Here is a 24,756-nt window from a genome sequence, read left to right on the forward strand (position 1 = left end):
ACTCAGAAAATGTTCCTAACTAGGCCGACCCTCAAAAGCAGTTTTTGTGATCGAATCATGAATCCACCCTTTAAAAAGTATTTTCCACACTAAACAACAGCATAAACACATCACATACCTGATAACTTTGCAGTCTTTGCAAGTCAAATGAAGCTGAAATATATCTCGGCATTCAACACTTTCTATAAGCTGCAATGGAATCTGCAATTAAAAAAAGATGAAGTTCCCTTAGTCAAAAAGGCACTGCCCCTGAAGTTCTGCAATGTGTCCAGCAAGAGTGATTAGAGAGCTCTACAGGAAAAAGAAGCACAGAACTGCATATTCATCTGAATCAACAGCACTCAAGTGATTTACTGGGTGATTTAGGCTTTCCTTCCTCAGTCTCTAATCAATGCCCTCAAGTCATGTCACAGCACAAGGACAACCAACGAAGAGGAGGCACCGCATCTAGAAGAACAAGGAAATACAGAAATGTGTCACCTCTCTGGCAACACACTTACACTCTCCTCTCTCAAAGGACAACTTTAGGACGCTAGAGCTAGCTGTGATTTGTGGTGACACGGAAGCTGAAGGGAACCAGAACAGTTAATCCTGTCCTGTTGACAAAAAAGAGCTGCAGATCAAGATACTAGTGGGACTATACTTGTCACCCATCCCAAATGACAAGGTGGGCCTGGGCCTCTGTGTCAGCAAAGAAGCAACGTGAAAAAGACTGGAGGTCTGAACTGCCTGCGGTAGGTAGCACAGAAAACACAAGACAGTAGACGGAGCTGCTGGTCAGGCTCTCTGCTCAGCAGAGGAGGAGGAACAGGTCTCACAGTGGCCTAATCGCCTAGGTTTAATGTGTTTCAAAAGACAAGCTGAGGAGCCCTGTTTGCCAAGGAGGGCTCAAGGTATGAGTAAGCTGGGATGGTTCTCTCCCTGCCAATCTGGTCATCTGATACTGAAACAAGATCAGTATGACAGCCGAGGGGGATCAGAGAAGGGAGGCAGATAGGAGGGAAAGCATCTGAAGAGGGTGATAAATCCTCAAGCTGTCCTCAGAATCCTCCTGTCCCACAACTTTTCCTGACTCAACCCTTGACCTCAAAAATTTCCAATTTCCAAAACTTCTAAAGAGAACCTGGTAAAAATTGTAGTGGATACTCTCACTCGTTGAAAAAGGATCTTTTTACGCCGTATCAAGCCCAATCAAAATGTGGCTCTGGGAGCTGCAAGGAGCATTCCAGCAATTCGTGTTTTGCATGAGAAGGAGGAGGCAGTCTCCTCCAGCACAGAGAGAAACAAGAGAGCACTGCCTGCACAGGGCGGCCCTGCTGCTAGCTGAGCCCGTTTCAGAAACAGGCTTCCGGCAAACCCTGCCCCACCATGTAGCTGCCAGTCAGCTGAGAACTCTCAGAACAAGGATGTGGAGATCGAAAAGAAGCCTTTATGATGGACATGTCGAACAAACAAAAAGAAACTGGTGCGGGGATTAAAAAAGAGAAGAACCTTGGAAAAGGAAATGGCAACCCACTCCAGTACTCTTGCCTGGAAAATCCCATGGATTGAGGAGCCTGGTAGGCTACAGTCCACGGGGTCGCAAAGAGTCAGACACGACTGAGTGACTTCACTTTTACTTTCAGACTCCCTATCCTGTTGATGGGGTGCGGTTCTCAGAGAAAGAAGGAAAAGTAGGGTACCTAAACTGCGGTTGCTGATTTAGTTATAACTAGAGACAGAATAATTGCATGTTCTTGAAAATCGTAATTGGAGTGCTTTGATTGTACCAAAATGGATGAATTCTAATAAGAAATGATAGTTTCATAATGATTTTTATCCCTTTGCTCTTAAAACCAAATGAGAGACAATCCTGCAATTGTGATCGCCCCACATAGCATCATAAGGGGTAAACTCTTACGTGTAAAAAAGGTGAGGAAGAAAGAAATGGTCGTCTAAAATTAGAGAGATAGGACCCATAGACAGAGATTTTGATAGCTCTGTGTCTTGACTATTTATATTTCCCCGAGATTGCTGATTTAAATAGCTTTTTGCCATGATTCAAATAGGTTAATCCGGTGGGTGTTGCGATTGCACCCTGGGCCTCTCCTAGTTGCATTGTGACCCTTAAGGTATCTGCCCCCCACCCCAACTGCACCCACCATTTGTAGAGCTCCTGAAGGTTTACTAAGTGGATTCAGCTTCTTCTCAGAGAGAATTGTGTCTGTAGCCCCCCAGGTCATCCCCACATCTTTGAGGATGTCTTCATCCTCAAAGGATGTCACCATCGTATTTTCACAGCATTCTTACTTTGTACCCTGTGTCTCTAAAATAAACAGGTCTTTTCTGAGTTCTTTCAGATTACTTTCTTTTTAGGTTATGACCAAAATCCTAAGCTTGTGAATGCTTCAGGGGTATCTTTATTTTATATCTGCTTGTCACGTATAGTTCCTAACGTGACAGTTCCGTACTAAAGACTAACTGACGGTCCATTAATTGATGGCACTTGAGATAGAAAAAAATGACCATATTCAACAGTATATTATTTGCCTAGAATCAAATTGCTACCACAGCTGCCTTACTGAATAGGCTCACATGATATGTCTGGTTGGAGCTAGATGCCAACAGATCAGTAAGTGTAGAGTTATTATAATAACTGAAAATCAGTATTAAAATTTCACAAATAAAAACTTTGGTTTGGGAATTTTTATTGGATATTCGAGAATATCAGTTATTGGTGTGAATTTTTCTTTAAAAGATGGAATAGGATTTATGCTAGTAAAATATGTAGTTCCTATTTTTGGTAGGGGTGTTAATTTTTCACAAATAGAATAAAATCCCCATTTTCAAAAAAAATAAAAAAAATAAAATAAAATAAAATAAAATAAGAGAAGAAAACAAAATACTGTTACTCAGGTAATGGCTGAGAGTTCCACTTCAGGAGTAGAACCTTCTAGATTTATCTACAAAATTCCCTTATAATAGGACCAGAAGTAAGAGAAAGACTAAGAATTTCTGCCTGTGTTCAGAGAAAGCAAAAGGACCCTTGGCCCTCTGTTTTTAAGTCCTTTACCCCAAGGTGCTGTGAGAAACCAGAGCTGATGCAGTTAAAAATTCTTTTAAGACCTGTACATCTAAGAAGGAAAAACAACATATCAGTAGGGATAAACTGTGAAGGGGTAATAGGAGACTGAGAGATCAGAAGGGGACACTGACTTTTCCTCAGGCCTATCCTCTGGGTATCCTGTAACAGACTCATGTTAGGTTTTTTTGTTTTTTAAACCTACAGTCCCCATTCTCCCCCAATACTCCCCCAAAAACAAAAAGAGAAAAAGAGGTGCCAGACTGGCAATTCAGAGGCCTGAGTTCTAATTTCAATTTTCTAAAATTTTATCAACCAAAATTCTGCCTGCTTACCTACTTCCTTGGACAATCCTCTACCCTTCCCACATGCCACCAGCCTTTGCTTTCTGGTGGTCCCAGCTTAGGGCACAGGGAATGGGAAGAGCCTGGGGTGGAGTGCGAGTGAGCTTTACAAACCCACAGGCTCTCACAGCAATCACTTGCTCCATGTTCCCTCCAACACCCTACCTTATCGCTAGAAAACCTGAAAACTAACTAACTAACATTATTACCAGAGGCTGGAGGGAATGGACCAGGCTGTGCTATTTTGCTACAAAGAACAACAGTTTTATATCCCTAACTATTTGGACTAGAGCCCAAGAGCCTATGTCCAGACTTCTAAAATACAAAGATGCAACACCTCAGAGCATGCAAAACATTTGCTACCTATATGCTTTCAATATACAATTTTACATGTATTTTAACACTGCAAACTTAAGAAAGAAGGATAAAAATACTGGTTACTAGTATACAGATTCTAGCAAATCACGAGAAACAACCATGTGTATTCAAGTCACAGATACAGAAAACAGATTTTAATAATCATGCAGATTATCACATGCAAGGAAGTTTAATATGCAGCAAGAATAAGGACATAAGAGAAACACTTGATTTTGTATCAAATGAACAGCTCCCTTTTTTCTTCCCCCTTCATCTCAACCGTTACTCTTCCATTCATCCACCCCACCCTCGAGATTGCCTTCTCTTTGAAAAAGGCAGAGCTAGCTAGCTTTTCCTCTTTATACAGCCAACCAAAATATAAAATAAGCTTCCCTACTTCTTTAAAGGCAAGTCCACTGATTCAGGTTTCTCAGCTTCATCACATATGAGGAGGATCCTTACCATTCCTGTCACTAGACATACCCAAAAGCAAAGAAATAGAGGTTCATGAGGCAGACCATTTTATAGCTCAGGAAGGTTAAGACACTCCACTAAAGTGAGTGGCAGAGTCAGGACCAGAATCCATGACTGCCTTCCAGCTCAGGGTCCTTCCAACGTACATGGTGCTCGGTTCTTCCTCTAAGACGCCCTTCCCTTCTGTGTGAGCGCTACTTTAGTTTTTCTTTCACCATTAAGCAGCCTCTTCACCAGGGATCTTAAGAGGAAAACAGAATGTAAACGAAGATTCTACAGAGGCAATTCTAAGAAATCTGAAGTCACAATCATATCCTCCCTAACCCAATGATTCAGTGCTTCGCAACAACTCATCCTCATTTTGCTGCTTTCTTCTCTGCTTTCTACTTGCCAGGCAATTCTCTCTCCCATTACAGTGCTTTTCTCCTTATAAAACCCACCAAATTCATGCTTAAAACACATCAAACACACTTCAGTGCTGTTAATCAATTCCTCTAAAGGTCAAAAGTTACATTACATACACCAAAACTCATGAGAGCATCAATCCAAAAGAGCAGGACAGCAGCAGTTTAAGAACATAATAGACATGCATAAGTGTAAGAGAGTCACAGAACTCGTTCCAGAGGGCATTTTATGTAATTTCCTACTGTATTTACCATAATTCATTCTGGGTTTGTATATGTGTGAATTACTAAGCACCAGAATTTAACAACGGGATAATGTATACTTTTTAATAACAAATGCCCTTTTTATAAACTGAATGGGAAGTACTAACCTTGCATACACATGGCAGTAACAGAGTAAAAATAATGTTATGAGTCTTAACCTAAAATCTACGTAACACACTGTGGATTATCTGGGTTCTAACGATTTAAAAACCAGTCAGAAGAAAATGGTCACAGGTTAAAGACTCAAATTCTTCATTGCTCACTTCTGGTATTTACAACATACTCTTCCAACATGGGTTTTCAGAAGCCTCCTCTGATTTATGAATGCTAAGGCCAAAGGGCCTCATTAACAATAACCTCCTTCTGATGCTTGGAGAGTAACAAAGATTTTCAATGTACAACAGTTAGGCAATGTAAAAAATGTGGGAAATGCTAAGGAAGGTGTTTCCAGGTATACTTCCAGCTTGTTCCTAAGAAGCATTAACAGACCAGTCTAGAAAAGGGAGTTTTAATGTCCTTTTAAATACTAATGTTGTCTTTACTTCTGGTTGAAATTCAGTTTACATTTTTTGAAGGTCACAATTCCATCTGCTCATGGGACTGTGGGGCTTTACCCTACTCCACAAATTGTCCTCATGTCCAAAACCTCTAGAACTTTCTCTAATATGAGGAAAGGGACTCATGCAGAGAGGACACACTTTGCTGATTTGCAAGGTGAGCATCTGACACTCAAAACCAGTTTGTTCCAGCACAGGTGGGTTCCAGGAGCAGCAGACTGAGAGGCGGTTGTGAAATTGCATTATCTGCACTTGTCTGTAAAGCGGCTGAGCAAAGACATATACCTATACATATGTAAAAATACAGTTTGGGGAAAGCACAAAATAGAAACAATTCATACCTTAAATGCTACAACTGAACTATACTACAGAGGTTCTTTACCCTAGAAATTGGAAACTTGATATAATGTATGTGCATTACAATAACGATGTATTTCAATGTTCTGTGAGATTGAGAGAATATATGATATCAGACAGCTATTTAAAGCTTGATGGTATAAGTCACTTAAGAGTTAAATGTGTTCATTTGAAAACATACAAAATGATGAAAATTGGAGCATGCCACAATACATACTGACACGTCTGAGTTTTGATGGTTGATATATGTTTGATTTAGAAATAGTAACTTTCAGGGGAGGGGTCTCTTAATATCACAGATTTTACTGAAATACTCATCTGCTGAGGGAGGACCAGAATAGGAGGAGCCATCGTTTCCTGGAGTAACCACAGGCTTTAGGAGCCTAGCACTAACTGTGATGTGATTAACTTATTTGTATAAAGAAGTCCTAGTCTCTCCCAATCTGAATTACTTAAAATCACTGCAACTACAAAATGCTTTTGCACAACCATTTTTCAGTGCAAAGCCATTATCTTTGGCTTTTAAAAGAGTGACAGGCATACTCTGTGCCTTAGAGGGTTATCATACTAAATGGAAAACACTTTTTGGTGAAGAAATGGGTCACAAGTTAAAAACAAGGGTAAGTTTTCTTAACCAGTGTATCTCAATCACAGTTGGGGGACCAACAATTCCAGTAAACAACCTCCTCATACAGCTACTGTTAAGAGAAAAAGATGACACAGGCTTATTTACACAGAAGTATGATTTAAAATGAGCTTTAAATCCAGTGAGGATTTTAAAATGGTCTAATATCTATTTCAAACCCATTATTAACTTCAATTCATTTAATATTTACTGAATACTATGGCACAAGTAAACACATTGGATTCTAAAGATACAAAGATGAACAAACAAAAAATTACAACATATCTGGTAAAAGTTGTCAAAGTGTGTTCAAGATACAGAAAAAGCCAGAAGAGAGGGTAATAAACTGTCCGGGAGGGAACTGGGACTGAGAAAGGCTTCACAGAAGAATATTATCATCTGAACTGGGTTTTGACAGATGAAGAAAAGTTCCTTGGGTAGGAGAAGAGAGAACTCGGAGGCATAAGGTATGTCTGAGAGTCCAAAGAGGGTGGCTTGACTAATACAAAGGGGAGAAGGGGAAAGAAAGGGAACAGAAAAGCTGTAAAGGACCAAGGATCACACCACTCAGGGTGACATTATGTGAAGCAATTTCACTTAAGAAATAATCTGTGAAGCGATTTCACTTAAGAAATAATCAAGAGACACTGCAGGCCTTCAGGTTGGTGAACGACAGGACCCAATCCGTGGTTTCTCTCCAGCAGACCCTTCACCCCAACACCTCTAAAATAGTCTCTGAAACACCTGGCCATAAACCAAAGAGTTGAGAGACAGGACTGCATGAAAAAATGCAGTGATGCGAAACTACACTATCTCCACATGCAATTTAATTAAATTTCACCAATTCTAGACATTTAAACACAAAATTAAATTGGGTAATTCTACTAAATATTGCCGTCATTATTCCCACAGTAGCTAGTAGGGTCTGGCTGCTGGGATGTTATAGGAGATTCTATCCTGTCCCCTCTTATCAGGGCCACTCCATTCCAAACAGATGCTTCTGAACAGTGGTACATGATATGAAAGCACAACGTACCTCTCGCCTTGATGAATCCAGTGTGTATTTTTAGCTGACGACAGAAAACTAAGACAAGAGCTATGATCATAGCCCAAATCTACAAGCCAGAAGGAATTCAGGCCACAGTGATTCCTAGATGTAACTGCTTAACTGCACAGAATAGTAATAAACACTAAAACAATAAATGCCAACCACAAAGAAAATGGCAGCCGTTTGAGTCTTGACAAGGAAAAAATATGATGAAGGAATTGGGTAACTTTTGGATGGCTGAGTAAAACAAACTTTCTAAGAATCCCAAAATGAGCTCCCAAACACAGTATCTGAATGAAGGGACAGTCCTGAGCTTTTATAAGATGTCATAGTACACTTCTCTGTGGTAGAACCAAAGAGCAAAGAGCCACTGTTCAGTGAGGAAAGGCGGCGGCATTCATTTGGTTAAAATACATGAACTTTGTCATTTTTGCGCTGAAAGACAAGTTTACTGAAAAATATTAAGGATGGCAATAGTGCTAGCAGACCCAGTTCACCGAGAATACCCTTGTAATTGAAAAGGGTAAATGCACTCAAAAGTTGAGAGCGTTCCCTTTTTTCAGCAATACACAGTATATTATGCAAATAAACATTTTATTTAACATCTATACTTACACCACTGAGCAGGCCATGAGAGTCACTTCATCCTGTAACAGAAGCCTGCACTGAATTCAAAGTACACCTCGTCATCTGACGTTGCTGTTCAGTCGCTAAGTTGGGTCCAGCTTTTTGCGATCCCGTGGACTGCAGCAAGCCAGGCTTTCCCGTTCTACACTATCTCGTGGAGTCTGCACAAACGCATGTTGATGGAGTAGGTGACACCATCTAACCGTCTCATGCTCCACTGCACTCGTGTCCTTTTGCCTTCAATCTTTCCCAGCATCAGGGTCTTTTTCAATGAGGCAGCTCTTTGCCATCAGGTGGCCAAAGTACTTCAGCATCAGTCCTTCCAATGAATATTCAGGGTTGACTTCCTTTAGGAAGGACTGTTTTGATCTCTTTGCAGTCCAAGGGAATCTCAAGAATCTGATGCTGCTGCTGCTGCGTCGCGTCAGTCGTGTCTGACTCTGTGCGACCCCATACACAGAAGCCCACCAGGCCTTTCCGTCCCTGGGATTCTCCAGGCAAGAACACTGGAGTGGGTTGCCATTTCCTTCTCCAATGCGTGAAAGTGAAAAGTGAAAGTGAAGTCGTTCAGTTTTGTGTCCGACTCTTAGCGACCCCATGGACTGTAGCCTACCAGTCTCCTCCATGGGATTTTCCAGGCAAGAGTACTGGAGTGGGGTGCCATTGCCTTCTCCGCAAGAATCTTCTCCAGCACCACAGTTCTAAAGCATCAACTCTTCAGTGCTCAGGCTTCTTTATGGTCCTACTCTCACGTCCATATGTGACTACTGGGAAAACCACAGCTTTCACTATACAGACCTTTGTCGGAAAAGTGACGTTTCCGCTTTTTAATACATTATTTAGGTTTGTCATACATTTCCTTCCAAGGAACAAGCGTCTCTTATTAATTTCATGGCTGCAGTCACCATTCACAGTGATTTTAGAACCCACGAAAAAAACATCTGTCACTGTTTCCACTTTTTCCCCTTCTGTTTGCCATGAAATGATGGGACCTGATGCCATGATCTTATTGAATGTTGAGTTTAAAACCAGCTTTTCCACTCTCATCAAGAGGCTCTTTAGCTCCTCTTTGCTTTCTGCCATTAGAGTGGTATCATCTGCACTTCTTCTGAGACTGTTAATATTTCACCTGGCAATCCTGACTCCAGCTTGTGATTCATCCACCTTGGCATTTCTCATGATGCACTCTGCATACAAGTTGAATGAACAGGGTGATAATATACCGACCTATCATACTCCTGCCCCAATTTTGAACCAGTCAGCTGTTCCATGTAGGGTTCTGTTGTTTCTTAACCCATATACAGGTTTCTCAGGAGACAGGTTATGATAATCTGGTATTCACATCTGTAAGACTTTTCCAGTTTGTTGTGATACACACAGTCAAAGGCTTTAGTGTAGTCAATGAAGCAGATGTTTTTCTAGAATTTCCTTGTTTTCTCTGTGTGCTTACCACTCAGTCATGTCCCACTCTTTGGGACTCCACGGACTGTACCCCGCCAGGTTCCTCTGTCCATGGGGATTCCCCAGGCAAGAATACTGGAGTGGGTTGCCATGCTCTCTTCCAGGCAATCTTCCCAACCAAGGGATTGAACCCAGGTCACCCACACTGCAGGCGGACACTACCGTCTGAGCCCTGCTTTCTCTATGATTCAACAAATGTTCACAATGTGACCTCTGGTTCTCTGCCTTTTCTAAACCCAACTTGTATATCTGGAAGTTCTCGGTTCATGTACTGCTGAAGCCTAGCTTGAAGGATTTTGAGCATAACCTTACTAGCCATGTGAAATGAGCACAACTGTACGACAGTTTGAACATTCTTTGGCATAGCCCTTCTTTAGGATTGGAATGAAAACTAAGCTTTTCCAGTCCTGTGGCGATTGCTGAGTTTTCCAAACTTGCTGGCATACTGAGTGCAGCACTTTAACCGCATTATCTTTTATGATTTGGAACAGCTCAGCTGGAATTCCATCACCTCCACTAGCTTTGTTCATAGTGGTGCTTCCTAAGACCCACTTGACTTCACACTCCAGGTTGTCTGGCTCTAGGTGATGTAACCACACCACAGTGGTTGTCTGGGTGATTAAGAACTTTTTTGTATAGTTCTTCTGTGTATTCTTGCCACATCTTCTTAATCTCTTCTATTTCTGTTAGGTTCTTACCATTTCTGTCCTTTATCATTCCCATCTTTGCATGAAATGTTCCCTTGATATATCCAATTTTCTTGAAGAGATTGCTAGTCTTTCCCATTCTATTGTTTTCCTCTACTTCTTTGTATTGTTCACTTAAGAAGGTCCTGTGTCTCCTTGCTATTCTCTGGAACTCTTCATTCAGTTAGGTAAATCTTTCCCTTTCTCCTTTGCTTTTTGCTTCTCTTCTTTCCTCAGCTATTTGTAAAGCTTCTTCAGACAACCACTTTTCCTCCTTACAGTTCTTTTTCTTTGGGATGATTCTGATCACTGCCTCCTGTACAATGTTATAAACCTCTGTCTATAGTATTCGTTACCTCCACTGTATAATCGTAAGGGATGTGACTTAGGAGGTGGTGCTAGTGGTAAAGAACCTGCCTGCCAATGCAGGAGAAGTAAAAGATGCAGGTTCGATCACCAGGTTGGGAAGATGCCATGGAGAAGGAAATGGCAACCCACTCTAGTAATCATGCCTGGAGAATCCCCTCGACAGAGGAGCCTGGTGGGCTACAGACCATAGGGTCGCTCAGAGTCGGACATGACTGAAGTGACTTAACGCATACCTGAATGGCCTAGTGGTTTTCCCCTATTTTCTTCAGTTTAAGACTGAATTTGGCAATAAGGAGCTCATGATCTGAGCCACAGTCAGCTCCGAGTCTTGTTTTTGCTGACTGTACAGAGCTTCTTCCTCTTCGGCTACAAAGAATATAATCAATCCAATTTTGGTATTGACCCTTTGGTGATGTCCATGTATAGTCATCTTCCTGTGTTGTTGGAAAAGGGTGTTTGCTATCACCACTGTGCTTTCTTGACAAAACTCTGTTAGCATTTCACATTAAGGTCTAGGAAATTCTCTTAACTGAGGCAGTGGGTAACTACTAAAAATTGAGGAATAAAAGCCTACACAGTTTCTGCACCATTACAAAGCTTAATGATACAGCATTACCAACTGCAAATCATGCAGTATTACTAAACAATGGACACCTCAGCTGACTACATGTATCATTTTAAATCAAGCATAAGAGGTGCTTGCTAATGTAGTGTCCCCAGTGCTTAAATTGAGAAAAAAGCAGAGTACACAATGTTTTCATACTAAACTCTATATAACACTCCTCTTGTGAGAAACTTACGGTTTTTTACTTCCTTTCTCCATCTACTTTAGTGGAAGAACAGCGGAAAGCACTTACATTAACAAGAGACTCCTTGAACTTGATGTGAAGTCTGTAATTAGAAAGGGCAATGATGGCATCCTCAGCACGGCCCACGTATTCTGTGCTTTCTCCATGAAGTTCAAGAAAAGGAACCTTCAAAGTGGAAGAAGAGACCCTTCAGAATTCTGAAGAAGTGCAAAGTCTTTAACACAGGTCAGGTGAATGGACTATAAACACTGTCACTCAAGACAGTACAAAGATGGGTACGGGACCTAAAGAGGACGGGTTTACACCCACGAGATTCAAAAAACCTAGTTATTCACATTTCAGACTAAAGAAGGAATGACCCAGAGATGACCACCTCAGTGGGAAAGTCCTTCTGAGAGATGTTCTCCGGCACACATTGCCATCGCGTGTGTGGTTTGGGAAGAAGCGCATCTCTCTAGCGCGTTTCCTATATGCAGGCATCACTTCAATCCACCGGCTCTGCTGCGCTGTTACTATGAGGCTTAACCCTTGTTTCACAATCAAAAGAGGCCTGGAATTACCTGAAGATTCTCATCCTCCCGGATCAGCTGCTTCCTGGGAAAGATCTGATTGGCCTGGATGCACTCAAGGCTGTGCCGAGTCTCTTCATCCTGGAAAAAACCCAAATGTTTAAATAATCTCAAAGTTCCTACTCCATGTTTGGTTTTTCTGCCATGTCTAGTAGCATAATCACAATGAAAATCCAGGTGCTTCTAAATGGAGAACACACCAACACCAGAAAAAGTCAAAGAGGTTAAGAACACTTCTATTAAGCACTAATAAGTTATTAGTATATTACTTTTAAGAGAAACTAAGATACAGTGGCTTTTTTCTCTTAAGTTATAATCTTTCTTATTTTTAAAAGATGCATTCTGAATTATTATTATTATTTAAGAATGAAATGATGTGACTGATGTCTGGAATTTGACTCAAAACATTTGGAAGGGGAAGGGTAACAGGAAGTGAATGGAGCATAAATGAAACAACTGTCCATGAGGGGATTAACACATGGAACTTTAAGTGCGAGTTCACTATACTTCAGTGTCTACTCTGGTTATATGGGAACTTTCCATAACAAAGCTGTTTTCTTTTCAGTGTAAACTTAAGAACTGAATCCTCAAACTGAAAACATGTGTGTGAACCACTACCCCTAGTTTAATTCTTGGTATTACATATTTATTTCTATTAAGGCAATCTCAAAAGATAACAAATTATAATCTAAATAGCACTTGAACTAATCATAATTTACATAAAAACAGTCTTTTACATTATAAATTTTTATGGTATACAAAGATCGGGGGGAAAGCAATCTATTGCAAAGTCCAGGGGTAAATTGTGATGACATCTATTTACACAGCAAATTTTATAAGAGCAATAGCAATTTTAAACATAAACCCTAATAGTATGGTTCTCAAAATGTGTGATTCTGAGACCCTTTCAGGGACTCTATGAGGTCAAAACCACAGTAACAATAATACTAAGACTTTTTTTAATACTAAGCCTGTAATAATACTAAGCCTTTTTTCTCTGCATTGACATTTGTACAAAATAGCACAGAGAGACTCAGTGGGTAAACCTGCTGGCCCCTTAGTGTAATCTAGCAGTGGCACTTTGAATGTCCTTGGTAACAAGCAGGAGAAAAATGATCAATTTTATCACATTCTGACCCTTAAGTCTTTTTCTTTTTTAAAGAGGAAATACACATCAAAGTCTTTTGCTGCACATTGAAGTATTATGATTGTCTCAGGTAAAGCACCTGTGCAACTGTTTCAGTTACAAGCTGAACTAGCAACTTCTTTTGCAAATGAATGAGCACTATTTGCAACTGAAAAGTACAACTGACAAACTACTGTAATTCGGACTTCAATAGATCTTTTCTTCAAATGACATCAGTTGCCAGTGGTAAAGTTTTAATGAGAAAATTAGAATTTTGGAAAGTCTATCATCTGCCACAAGGAACTTTACAGCTTTCCAGTACCAAATACTTTTCTGATATGACCAGTGGCAATACTACCAAGTGTGATTTTTAAAAGAAATTTTATTGCAAAAATATGTATGACCAGTGGCAATACTACCAAGTGTAAATTTTTAAAAGAAATTTTATTGCAAAATACGTCTACCTTTGGAAGACCTGCATTACTCATTTTCTCACAATTCATTATTTTCAAAATGACCTGTTCATGATGTTACAAAATCATGCATGGATAAAAGATCCATTGCAAGACAAGTGATGGTTTTAACATAATACAAGAAGTTCACTGACATGATTTCAAATTCCACACTGCAACTAACCCTCAAAGAACTAACACCTGTCAAGTTTTGATGTGCAATAGAAGAATATAGACAACTACTTGGAAAAACTATTAAAGTACTCTTCCATTTTCTAACTACTGAGTAAGGCTGGATTTACTTCATTTATTTCAAAAAATACACTGTAACAAATTGGATGCAGAAGTAGATATGAGAACCCAGCTATCATCTATTAAGCCAAATATTTTTTTAAAAAATGTAAAAATGTAAAACAGTGTCACTCTTTTACATTAATTATTGCTGGATGAGAAAAATGTTACTTTTCATTAAAAATGTTATGGGAAATTGGTATTGTTACTTTTAAAATGAATTTATGAACATTTTAAGGGTTTCTCAGCTTTGACTTCTAAATCAAATCCCTTAAGATTATGCGGTGGAAGTAACAAATAGATTCAAGGGATCAGATCTGATAGAGTGCCTGAAGAACTAAGGATGGAGGTTCATGCCACTGTACAGGAGACAGTGATCAAGACCATCCCCAAGAAAAAGAAATGCAAACAGGCAAAATGGTTGTCTCCGGAGGCCTTACAAATAGCTATGAAAAGAAAAGAAGTGAAAGGCAAAGGAGAAAAGGAAAGATATACCCATCTGAATGCAGAGTTTCAAAGAATAGCAAGGAAAAAGATAAAGCCTTCCTCAGAGATCAATGCAAAGAAATAGTGGAAAACAATAGAATGGTAAAGACTAGAGATCTCTTCAAGAAAATGAGAGCTACCAAGAGAATTTTTCACGCAAAGATGGGCAATAAAGGACAGAAACGGACAATAAAGGACAGAAATAGTATGGACCTAACAGAAGCAGAAGATATTAGGAAAAGGTGGCAACAACACACAGAAGAACTATACAAAAAAGATCTTCATGACCCAGATAATCACAATGGTGTGATCACTCACCTAGAGCCAGACATCCTGGAATGCAAAGTCAAGTGGACCTTAGGAAGCATCACTACAATCAAAGCTAATGAAGGTGATGGAATTCCAGCTGAGATATTTCAAATCCTAAAAGATGCTGTGAAACTTCTCCACTGAATATGCCAGCAAATTTGGAAAACTCAGCAGTGGCCACAGGACTGGAAAAAGTCAATTTTCGTTCTAATCCCAAAGAAAGGCAATGCCAAAGAATGTTCCAACTACCGAACAATTGCACTCATCTCACACGCTAGTAAAGTAATGCTCAAAATTCTCCAAGCCAGGCTTCAACAGTATGTGAACCGTGAACTTCCAGATGTTCAAGCTGGATTTAGAAAAGGCAGAGAAACCAGAGATCAAATTGCCAACATCGAAAAAGTAAGAGTTCGAGAAAAACATCTACTTCTGCTTTACTGACTATGCCAAAGCCTTTGACTGTGTGGATCACAACAAACTTTGGAAAATTCTGAAAGAGATGGGAATACCAGACCACCTTACCTGCCTCCTGAGAAATCTGTATGCATGTCAAGAAGCAACAGTTAGAACTGGACATGGAACAACAGACTGATTCCACATTGGAAAAGGAGTATGTCAAGGCTGTATATTGTCACCCTGCTTATTTAACTTATATGCAGAGTACATCATGAGAAATGCTGGGCTGGAGGAAGCACAAGCTGGAATCAAGATTGCGGGAGAAATATCAATAACCTCAGATACTCAGATGACACCACCCTTATGGCAGAATGTGAAAAAGAACTAAAGAGCCTCATGATGAAAGTGAAAGACAAGAGTGAAAAAGTTGGCTTAAAGCTCAACATTTAGAAAACTAAGATCATGGCATCTGGTCCCACCACTTCCTGGCAAAGAGATGGGGAAACAGTGACAGACTTTATTTCCTTGGGCTCCAAAATCACTGCAGACGGTGACTGCAGCCATGAAATTAAAAGACACTCACTCCTTGGAAGGAAAGTTATGACCAACTTAGACAGCATATTAAAAAGCAGAGACATTACTTTGCCAACAAAGGTCTGTCTAGTCAAAGCTATGGTTTTTCCAATAGTCATGTATGGATGTGAGAGTTGGACTATGAAGAAAGCTGAGTACCGAAGAATTGATGCTTTTGAATTGTGGTGCTGGAGAAGACTCTTGAGAGTCCCTTGGACTGCAAGGAGATCCAACCAGTCCACCCTAACGGAAATCAGTCCTGAATATTCATTGGAAGGGCTGATGCTGACGCTGAAACTCCAATACTTTGGCCACCTGATGCAAAGAACTGACTCATTTGAAAAGACCCTGATGCTGGGAAAGAATGAAGGCAGAAGAAGAAGCAGACGACAGAGGATGAGATGGTTGGATGGCATCACTGACTCAACAGACATGAGTTTGAGTAAACTCTGGGAGTTGATGATGGACAGAGAGGCCTAGCATGCTACAGTCCATGGGGCTGCAAAGAGTCAGACACGACTGAGCAACTAACACTTTCACTTCCAGATAGTATTTGCACATAATGTATGAACACCGTCCAGTACACGTTAAATCACCTATAGATCACGCATAACCCTAATGAACACCGTGTAAAATGGCTGCTGGTGCACAGCACAACCATGCTAGCAGTGTCACTTCCCTACGACTGCTAAGTATTCACTGTGGTTGTCAAAAACTCACAGCTGACAATCAAATGATTTCAAAAGCAAAAGTATAAAAACCTATTCAGTTATTTATACTATAGCAATAAATAAATTAACAGCTTAATGAAGTTGGTGCGTTTTAGTCAGGTTGATATGATGTGGCTTGGAGCCTCCAAAAATAAAACTACCTAGAGTGAACAAAGAACGGCTCCACTCCTGTAAACCAAAATATCTTGTTAGATGTAGAGTTTTGAGCCAGTCAGCTCCATTTTATTCCATTCCACTCATGTCCTCTGAAGTCAGTGATGTGTTGAAGGAACAGGGATACACTCATATTTGAAAGGAACTGATTTTCTCTATAACTGTTAGCTTTTTGCCTTTTTAACCAATTCTATTTCCATTCTTAAGAGGAAGGTTTTGACTTAAAGAACACCAAGTATTTACACTCAGAACTAAAGAGAAACGATAGGAGAAACCTGGGATTTAGGACTATTTTTCTCAAAAACCAATAGGGGATAGGCAGGAAAAGTGAGAAATACCGGGGGAGGAAAGGCCCTTTAAAAACTATTACATAAAAGTACATTGTAAACATGCTTTCTCAGCATCACATTAACTTTTTAAACTCACCTAAACACATAAGGGGGCTTCCCTGGTTGCTCAGAGGTAAAGCATCCTCTTGCCAATGTAGGAGACACAGGTTCGATCTCTAGGTTGCAAGATCCCCAGGATTCGGAAATGGCGACCCATTCCAGTATTCTCACCTGGGAAATCCCACGGACAAAGGAGCCTGGCGGGCTTCAATTGATGGAGTCACAAAGAGTTGGACAAGATTTAACGACTAAACAACTACAACAGAACACTTTTTTTCTCTTAAAGATCATTTCATAGATCATTATTTCTTTAAGTGATTCCCTAACTAGATTTTTACTGACCTCTAAATAGTGCAGAACTAAAATAATATAGCACGCTTAAAAAAAAAAAAAAAAAAATCTAGAGAAGCCATTTACCAATTCATTTTTGTTGGCATACTCACTTGCGTGCTAATCCAAGCCAATGTATATAATCTAAGTAGTTACTGAAAACTGAAACTGGAACGAATGATTTTTCAACATATGAGAAGTTGGCCAGCCAGACAAGAACAAAAAGAAATAATTTTTCACAGTCAAATAAAATATATGCTCTTTTTATAAGACTATCCCAGTATACATTACATGTATGGCTTCTGAACTGATTTTCCCCCTTGTATATAAAAATGCCTTTAATTCCCAAGGATTAAGATAGACTAATCCTAATCCTGAGAGTTGAACTATAAAGAAAGCTGAGTGCCAAAGAATTGATGCTTTTGAACTGTGTTGTTGGAGAAGACTTGAGAGTCCCTTGGACTGCAAGGATCCAACCAGTCCATCCTAAAGGAAATCAGTCCTGAATATTCATTGGAAGGACTGATGCCGAAGCCGAAACTCCAATACTGTGGCCATCTGATGTGAAGAACTGACTCATCTGAAAAGACCCTGATGCCAGGAAAGATTGAAGGCGGGAGGAGAAGGGGATGACAGAGGATAAGATGGTTGGATGTCATCATCGACTCAATGGACATGAGTTTGAGTAAACTCCGGCAGTTGGTGATGGACAGGGAGGCCTGGCGTGCTGCAGTCCATGGGGTCACAAAGAGTCGGACACGACTGAGCGTGAAGACACACATGGACACTGAACTGAGGACAGACTATTCATTGACTTTCCAAAAAAAATGGTAAAAATATTACTTAGCTAAACATAAGCTGAATCAACTGCCTAATTTATTATAGTTACTGAGTTTCACAGGTAAAAGGGAGGCCAAACTTGAGATGGCTGATGGAGGAAGAGCTAGAAGGAGACCAAGCCAAGGAAGAGAAAAGGTCTGGTAGGTGTTAGCCTGTTAAGAGGCTTGAAAACAAATTTCTCCTAGGCTAGCTACAAGCAGTAGTTTACTAGGACGAGAGAAAGAGAGTATATAATCCACATGGTCAATTCCCTGATATCGCTGGGAGGAACACTGGGCATGGTGGAATCTCATACTTTTTAATCCCCACCAGCTCCATGTGGGGTCACTATAAAATCTTGAAAACAGATCAGTCACCACATTTTCAGGCTAACTTCTGCTACTTGGTAAACTATGCAGGTAACAGAAGTCAGTCTGTAAGTCAAGGGGAAGTCAACATTAAAGATAAATATTTAAACAACACGAGGAGTAGAGGCTAACCAGTGGAAATGTCTATAAACTAAATTTATATATAAACATTGCAGGATTTTTTAAAAAAACTACTCTTTAGAGTCATGTGTGTAGAAACATTTGACAAATGTAAAAGTTAAAAGTGATTATCAGTCTCTGTCAATTTTAGTTACTATTCTTAAGACTGGCATTGAAAGTCATCAAAAATAAAAATTTCTGTTGATACAATGTTTGTGATTTCTTTCAACATAATCCAAAGAGGTGGGGGTGGGGAGTCAGAAGAAACAAATGTGGTCGTGAACTGATTACTGCATCTGGCTGATGCCTATGTGGGGCTTATGAGGGTTCATCATACTATTTTCAATTTGCATAGGCTTGAGATTTTCCATAATGAAACACAAAAGTATTTTCCTAATTTTTAACCTCCCCAAAAGATCTCAATCTCATTCAAGAATTTTTTAAAAGTATGAAGGGATGATATTCAAGAAAAACCAATGCTTCTGAATTCTCTACACAGAAAAATAAGGATTAAGAACATGTAACCAAAATGCTAAAACAGAAAATATTAATTAATACTACTTAAACCAATGGTTCAACAATTTGCAAAGTGTTAGGTAGCTAGTAAAAAATCATTAGGAGTCCAACGAGTCAACAAGGAAAAATGTTTAATTCATGTAGTGAAATAAGCAAAACAGAAATTTAATTATGTTTTAATTCCAACTACATAAACTATACATAGGGACATAAACTAGTTAGAAAGGAATACAACTATGGGCTTTGGTGGAAGAATTATAAATGAGTACTTCTAAAAACTTATTTATAAAGCTGCTTAATGAAAGAGTTTTTTAAAGACACACAGTCACACTGGCTCCCTGAACACTGTGCGTGCGCACGCACACCCACGTATCTCCAGAGCACACCAGGAAGACTGTCTGCAGGGCACCAGAGCCCCCAGCAGCACCAGAGCAAGGACCACGCCACTGCATCTGTGCAGGATACAGTGAAGGACAACCCTTCAGTACACAACCGAGCTGCTTTCATAAGCCCGTCACTTGCGATTCATTAGCACTGGCATACATATCATATAAACATTAGGCAAACACTTTTTCAATTCATTAAAAACTCATGAAAACTGATAAAATAATACAGTATAAAGAACAGCTCATCAGTACTTGGGTATAGAATACATCACAAAGCCGTTGTGCCCATAAACTAAGAAAAAACTGGCAAAGATTAAAGATGATAGCAGTTACCTTTCTCATTTTAATGACACTTCTATACAACTAGATTTTTTGGTTTTAGTTTGTTTTTAATTTTGAAAGGCATTTTCCACCCATGTTCCTAATGATGCTTGAAATTAACATGGCCTTTTCAATTCCTTCTTTGTGCGCCAGCATGAAACAGAGTTTGGATCTAGCAAACATCACCAAGGTAGAAGCAGGACAATATTACAGAGGGCCATTTCTTTCTTAAGCCTTGAAGCACTGTTTACATATTTTCAGGACTGATAGAAATGTAGCTGGCTCATTGCTCCCATCTCTCTGCCTCAAGTGGGTCCTGAATGGCCCACAAGTCACTGAAACACACTCATTTTAGTCACAGACGCAGGCAGGGGTTGTGCAGAGCTACTTCATCTTCTCTGGGATAAAAACAATGTTAAAGAGGAAACACAGGGAAGACAGGGAACTGCTTTCATCCACAAAGGTAAATTCATAAAGAATATGTGTATGACCATATTAATTCTCCACAACGCAACACATATACACAGAGAAAAGCTTCTTACTGTATCTTCCTTCCCAGAAAAGAAATAAGAAACCTGAAGTCCAAGAAACATTTGGTCTTGAATCTATTTACACTACCTGACTGAAAAGAGACAATAACTCGCACAATTAAACTGAATAGAAGCAAAACTGCTCTAAGACACTAGAATACTCAAATTATTACTAGTGATACTAAGTAAACAATAAAAGAAAACAGACAAGAGAGTTCTGAGGACGGGTAACTATAAACTTACTAGTATTCACTTAACTGTCAGGACAGAGTTCAAGTCCAATTGTCCTGTTATTTCTTTGTACGTACCATGACAGGAGGCCCAGATTAGGAGGAGAAATCTCCGTCCCTTCTTCAGTATCTTGGCAAGCCTTTTCTTTCCTTTATGCCTGGAACTTGGGGGGACAAAAAGGACAAAATTGGTGATTTTCCATGTGCGTGCTAAGTTGCTTCAGTCACGTCTGACTCTGTGTGACCCTGTGGACTATAGCCCGCCAGGCTCCTCTGTCCATGGGATTCTCTAGGCAAGAATACTGGAGTGGGTTGCCATGCCTTCCTCCAGGGAACTGTCCCAACCCAGAGACTGAGCATCTTGTGCATCTCCTCATTGGTGGGGGGTTCTCTGCCACTAGCGCCACCTGGGAAGCCCAATTTCCCATTTGGCCAAACCCGAATAAAGGAACTGCACATACAAGGACCTCAAGACTGGACCAGAGTCATCCAAGAAAAAGATGAGAATCACCCAGCCAATCCACTAGTCAAATCCAAACTCCTTTAAAGGACTGTGAAAATCATCCTGGCCGTAACCTATTTGAGCAGAAAAAGTTGCGAAGGCTCATGCTCCTAAAGTTGACAGTAATATGAAAACTATTATAAACCTTAGATGAAAATAATAAAGCAATAATTAAAACCAACCTGTGAATGCAAATACAGTATAATAACAATATAATTCTTACAATATTATATAGCATGTTTTTGTCAATTCCATAAATTCAAAATGGATCTCCCCATCTGTGAGAACCAAACTGATTTAGTAAACAAAGTATGAAAGAAAAAAGCCTTTTACCCCAACATCCTATGCTCAGTGAAAACGCAAACTGTGCTAATACCTTTACCTGGTTTTCAGAAACTATGATAGTGGGGGAGGAACACCTAACAAGAAATTCAGGCTAGTAACAACACTATCACTTTAATAAGTAGCTTTCTAAAAATATATATAATATCTAAAATAGATACATTACATGCAAAACCAGCACTTCTAGTTCACTAAACTTCTACGAATACAGCATATTTTTGGAAGTCTGGGATTCAATATTCAAAGCAAATGCTTTATGATCAATGAAAGTGAGAGAACAGAGGCCTTAAAAGAAGTAGCAGGGCCCAGAACCTTACGCAGTTGTGACCGGAAGAGTGGTGTGACGCGATGTAAAGGATGGCTCTGGCTGTAGGGTGGGAACAGACTCGATTGAAATTGCACTCATCTCACATGCTAGTAAAGTAATGCTCTGAATTCTCCAAGCCAGGCTTCAGCAATACGTGAACCGTGAACTTCCAGATGTTCAAGCTGGTTTTAGAAAAGGCAGAAGAACCAGAGATCAAATTGCCAACATCTGCTGGATCATCGAAAAAGCAAGAAAGTTCCAGAAAAACATCTACTTCTGCTTTAATGACTATGCCAATAGTCACAATACTGTGTGGATCACAATAAACTGTGGAAAATTCTGAAAGAGATGGAAATACCAGACCACCTGACCTGTCTCTTGAGAAACCTGTATGCAGGTCAGGAAGCAACAGTTAGAACTAGACATGGAACAACAGACTGGTTCCAAATAGGAAAAGGAGTACGTCAAGGCTGCATACTGTCACCCTGCTTATTTAACTTATATGCAGAGTACATCATGAGACACGCTGGGCTGGAGGAAGCACAGCTGGAATCAAGATTGCCGGGAGAAATATCAATAACCTCATATGCAGATGACAGCACCCTTATGGCAGAATGTGAAGAGGAACTCAAGAGCCTCTTGATGAAAGTAAAAACGGAGAGTGAAAAAGTTGGCTTAAAGCTCAACATTCAGAAAACTAAGATCATGGCATCCAGTCCCATCACTTCACACAAATAGATGGGGAAACAGTGGCTGACTTTATTTTTTGGGGGCTCCAAAATCACTGCAGACGGTGACTGCAGCCATGAAATTAAAAGACGCTTACCCCTTAGAAGGAAAGTTATGACCAACCTAGACAGCATATTAAAAAGCAGAGACATTACTTTGTCAACAAAGGTCCGTCTAGTCAAGGCTATGGTTTTTCCAGCAGTCATGTATGGATGTGAGAGTTGGACTGTAAAGAAAGCCGAGTGCCGAAGAATTGATGCTTTTGAACTGTGGTGCTGGAGAAGACTCTTGAGAGTCCCTTGGACTGCAAGGAGATCCAACCAGTCCATCCTAAAGGAGATAAGTCCTGGGTATTCTTTGGAAGGACTGATGTTGAAGCTGAAACTCCAATACTTTGGCCACCTGATGTGAAGAGCTGACTCACTGGAAAAGACCCTGATACTGGGAAAGACTGAAGGCAGGAGGAGAAGGGGACGACAGAGGATGAGATGGTTGGATGGTTTCACCGACTCGATGGACAGTGAGTTTGAGCAAACTCCAGGAGCTGGTGAGGGGACAGGGAAGCCTGGTGTGCTGCAGTCCGTGGGGTCTCAAAGAATCGGACGTGACTAAGCGACCGATCTGAACTGAAGTCTAGTAACAAGGCCTTGATTTTCACACAGATTTAACAATTTAAGAAAACTCAAAGTAAGAATCAAGTTTCAATTTAAAAGAACATCAAGTTTAAAACTATTTTAAACAAAAGATTAAGGCTACAACTCATTTATCTCAACTTTAATACCAGTTTCTAGGCACAGTATATTATGCTATGGCACAATTACATACAGGGAAAGTAATTTGGCTTGAGTTCTGATGACAGGGAGAGACCACCAAATTTTAAGATTTAGCATTAAAGTGAACATACAAGAGTTCACCTAAATGCCCACAGACAAACAGGGCCCCCAAATTAATCTGTCAATTGTCTTTTGCTCCCTCAAAACAGCAGAGTGTAGTAGGGGGTGAAGGGTAGGGGGAACAAACTTACCAAATGAAGTTTGTCTGAATAACTTTTTCTATTTGAAGGTTTCACAAGAAAATCTGCAGAAGAAAAACCAGTAGTTTAACAATGACAAATATCCTAAGTATCAAGCCACTTAGATCTTCCCACAAGACTTTCTCTACAAGTTGGAATGCCATGACATTTTTTTTTAATTGCTACAATGTGAACTACTTAGTCAACCACATTTTAGAATGTTTAACTGTGCAAAATGGGCCAATTCAGGCCTTAGCACGCCTTTAGAAACTGCGGAACCATACAGACAGAACTTTGCAAGAACCTACAAATACTCCTCTTTTGAGAGTTTTGCTCTGTCAATCTAACATCATTTCTGATGGCTTCTCAGGTAAACCTTTGCCACTAAAGGAACAAGTACTTTCAAAAACTAAGAAAATCACAGGAGATCTCTACTTGGACTTGGTAGTTGAAGGTAATTCGTACACATTATTGGCTTCTACCAAGGGATCTTTTTTGTGTAAGAAAAAAAGATCAGAAGGGGAAAGTGTAGTCTAAACACAAAGAACTCTTGTCACAAAGAGGCAACAATCTGACCCTTACAGAGATAAAAGACCTCGTCAATCTACTGTTTAATCATTAAGTCATGGCCGACTCTAGCTACCCTATGGACTGTAGCCCCCCAGGCTCCTCTGTCCGTGGGATTTCCCAGGCCAACAATAATGGAGTGAGTGGCCATTTCCTCCTCCAGGGGAATCTTCCGATCTAGGACTCAAACCCAGGTCTTCCACATCGCAGGCGGATTTCCTTTGTAAAGACTTCTCTCAGTATTTGCAGACAACTTATCCTTTTGAGCTGTTTGTGACATAAAGTCACATATATGAACAAGACTGCACAAAATATCGAAGTCCTAAAATCAAGGAGTCAGTCAACATTTTGCATTATTCCCATAACATCTGAAAACACTTTTTTATACAAGAACCATCTAAGAGGAGGCTAAATATGTAATTATAAAATGTTCTAACCACTTTACAAGTAGTATTTTTGTCTCCAAGTAACTTTTAAATTTTATAACTCAGGCTGGGCCACATCAACAACATGCTATATGGGAACTAAGGCTATTCATAATTTGCAGCTTGAGACACAAATCATATCAGCATCAATACTGGTTCTGTTGCTTAATGAGGTACAACACAGTAGAGCAGTAAAGTTTAAAGGTTTTAAATCTGCAGGAACTTTTCTTGCTAAACCATAATTTTTGCTTAGTATTTGAAAACTGAAATACAAATTACAATTAATTTCATTTTTCCTTTATACTACAGTAAAGTTGTTATTGATTTTTTAAAA

The 24,756-nt window shown here is 39.9% G+C and overlaps 1 protein-coding gene across 50 annotated transcripts in view; it reads right to left on the reverse strand.

Moving 5' to 3' along the window:
- Positions 1-24,756, reverse strand: part of MTMR3 (myotubularin related protein 3) — a 124,873-nt gene that overhangs the window by 39,184 nt on the left and 60,933 nt on the right. For 11 of the 50 annotated variants that reach the window (XM_081542621.1, XM_081542617.1, XM_081542638.1 and 8 more), the window contains 5 exons: positions 23,443-23,495; positions 20,617-20,702; positions 12,004-12,093; positions 11,492-11,608; positions 119-201 (listed from right to left, as the gene is read on the reverse strand). In XM_081542621.1, coding sequence (XP_081398747.1) covers positions 119-201; positions 11,492-11,608; positions 12,004-12,093; positions 20,617-20,619 — 293 coding nt within the window. In that variant the 5' untranslated portion in view covers positions 20,620-20,702; positions 23,443-23,495. Of the gene's footprint in view, positions 1-114; positions 202-11,491; positions 11,609-12,003; positions 12,094-16,955; positions 17,124-20,616; positions 20,703-23,442; positions 23,496-24,756 lie in introns of all 50 variants that reach the window. The other 39 variants (XM_081542624.1, XM_081542619.1, XM_081542613.1 and 36 more) reach the window with 9 other exon arrangements.

The sequence above is a fragment of the Giraffa tippelskirchi genome, chromosome 11 (assembly GCF_054371585.1).
Source record: "Giraffa tippelskirchi isolate mGirTip1 chromosome 11, T2T-mGirTip1v1.2.pri, whole genome shotgun sequence".
Taxonomy (NCBI): domain Eukaryota; kingdom Metazoa; phylum Chordata; class Mammalia; order Artiodactyla; family Giraffidae; genus Giraffa; species Giraffa tippelskirchi.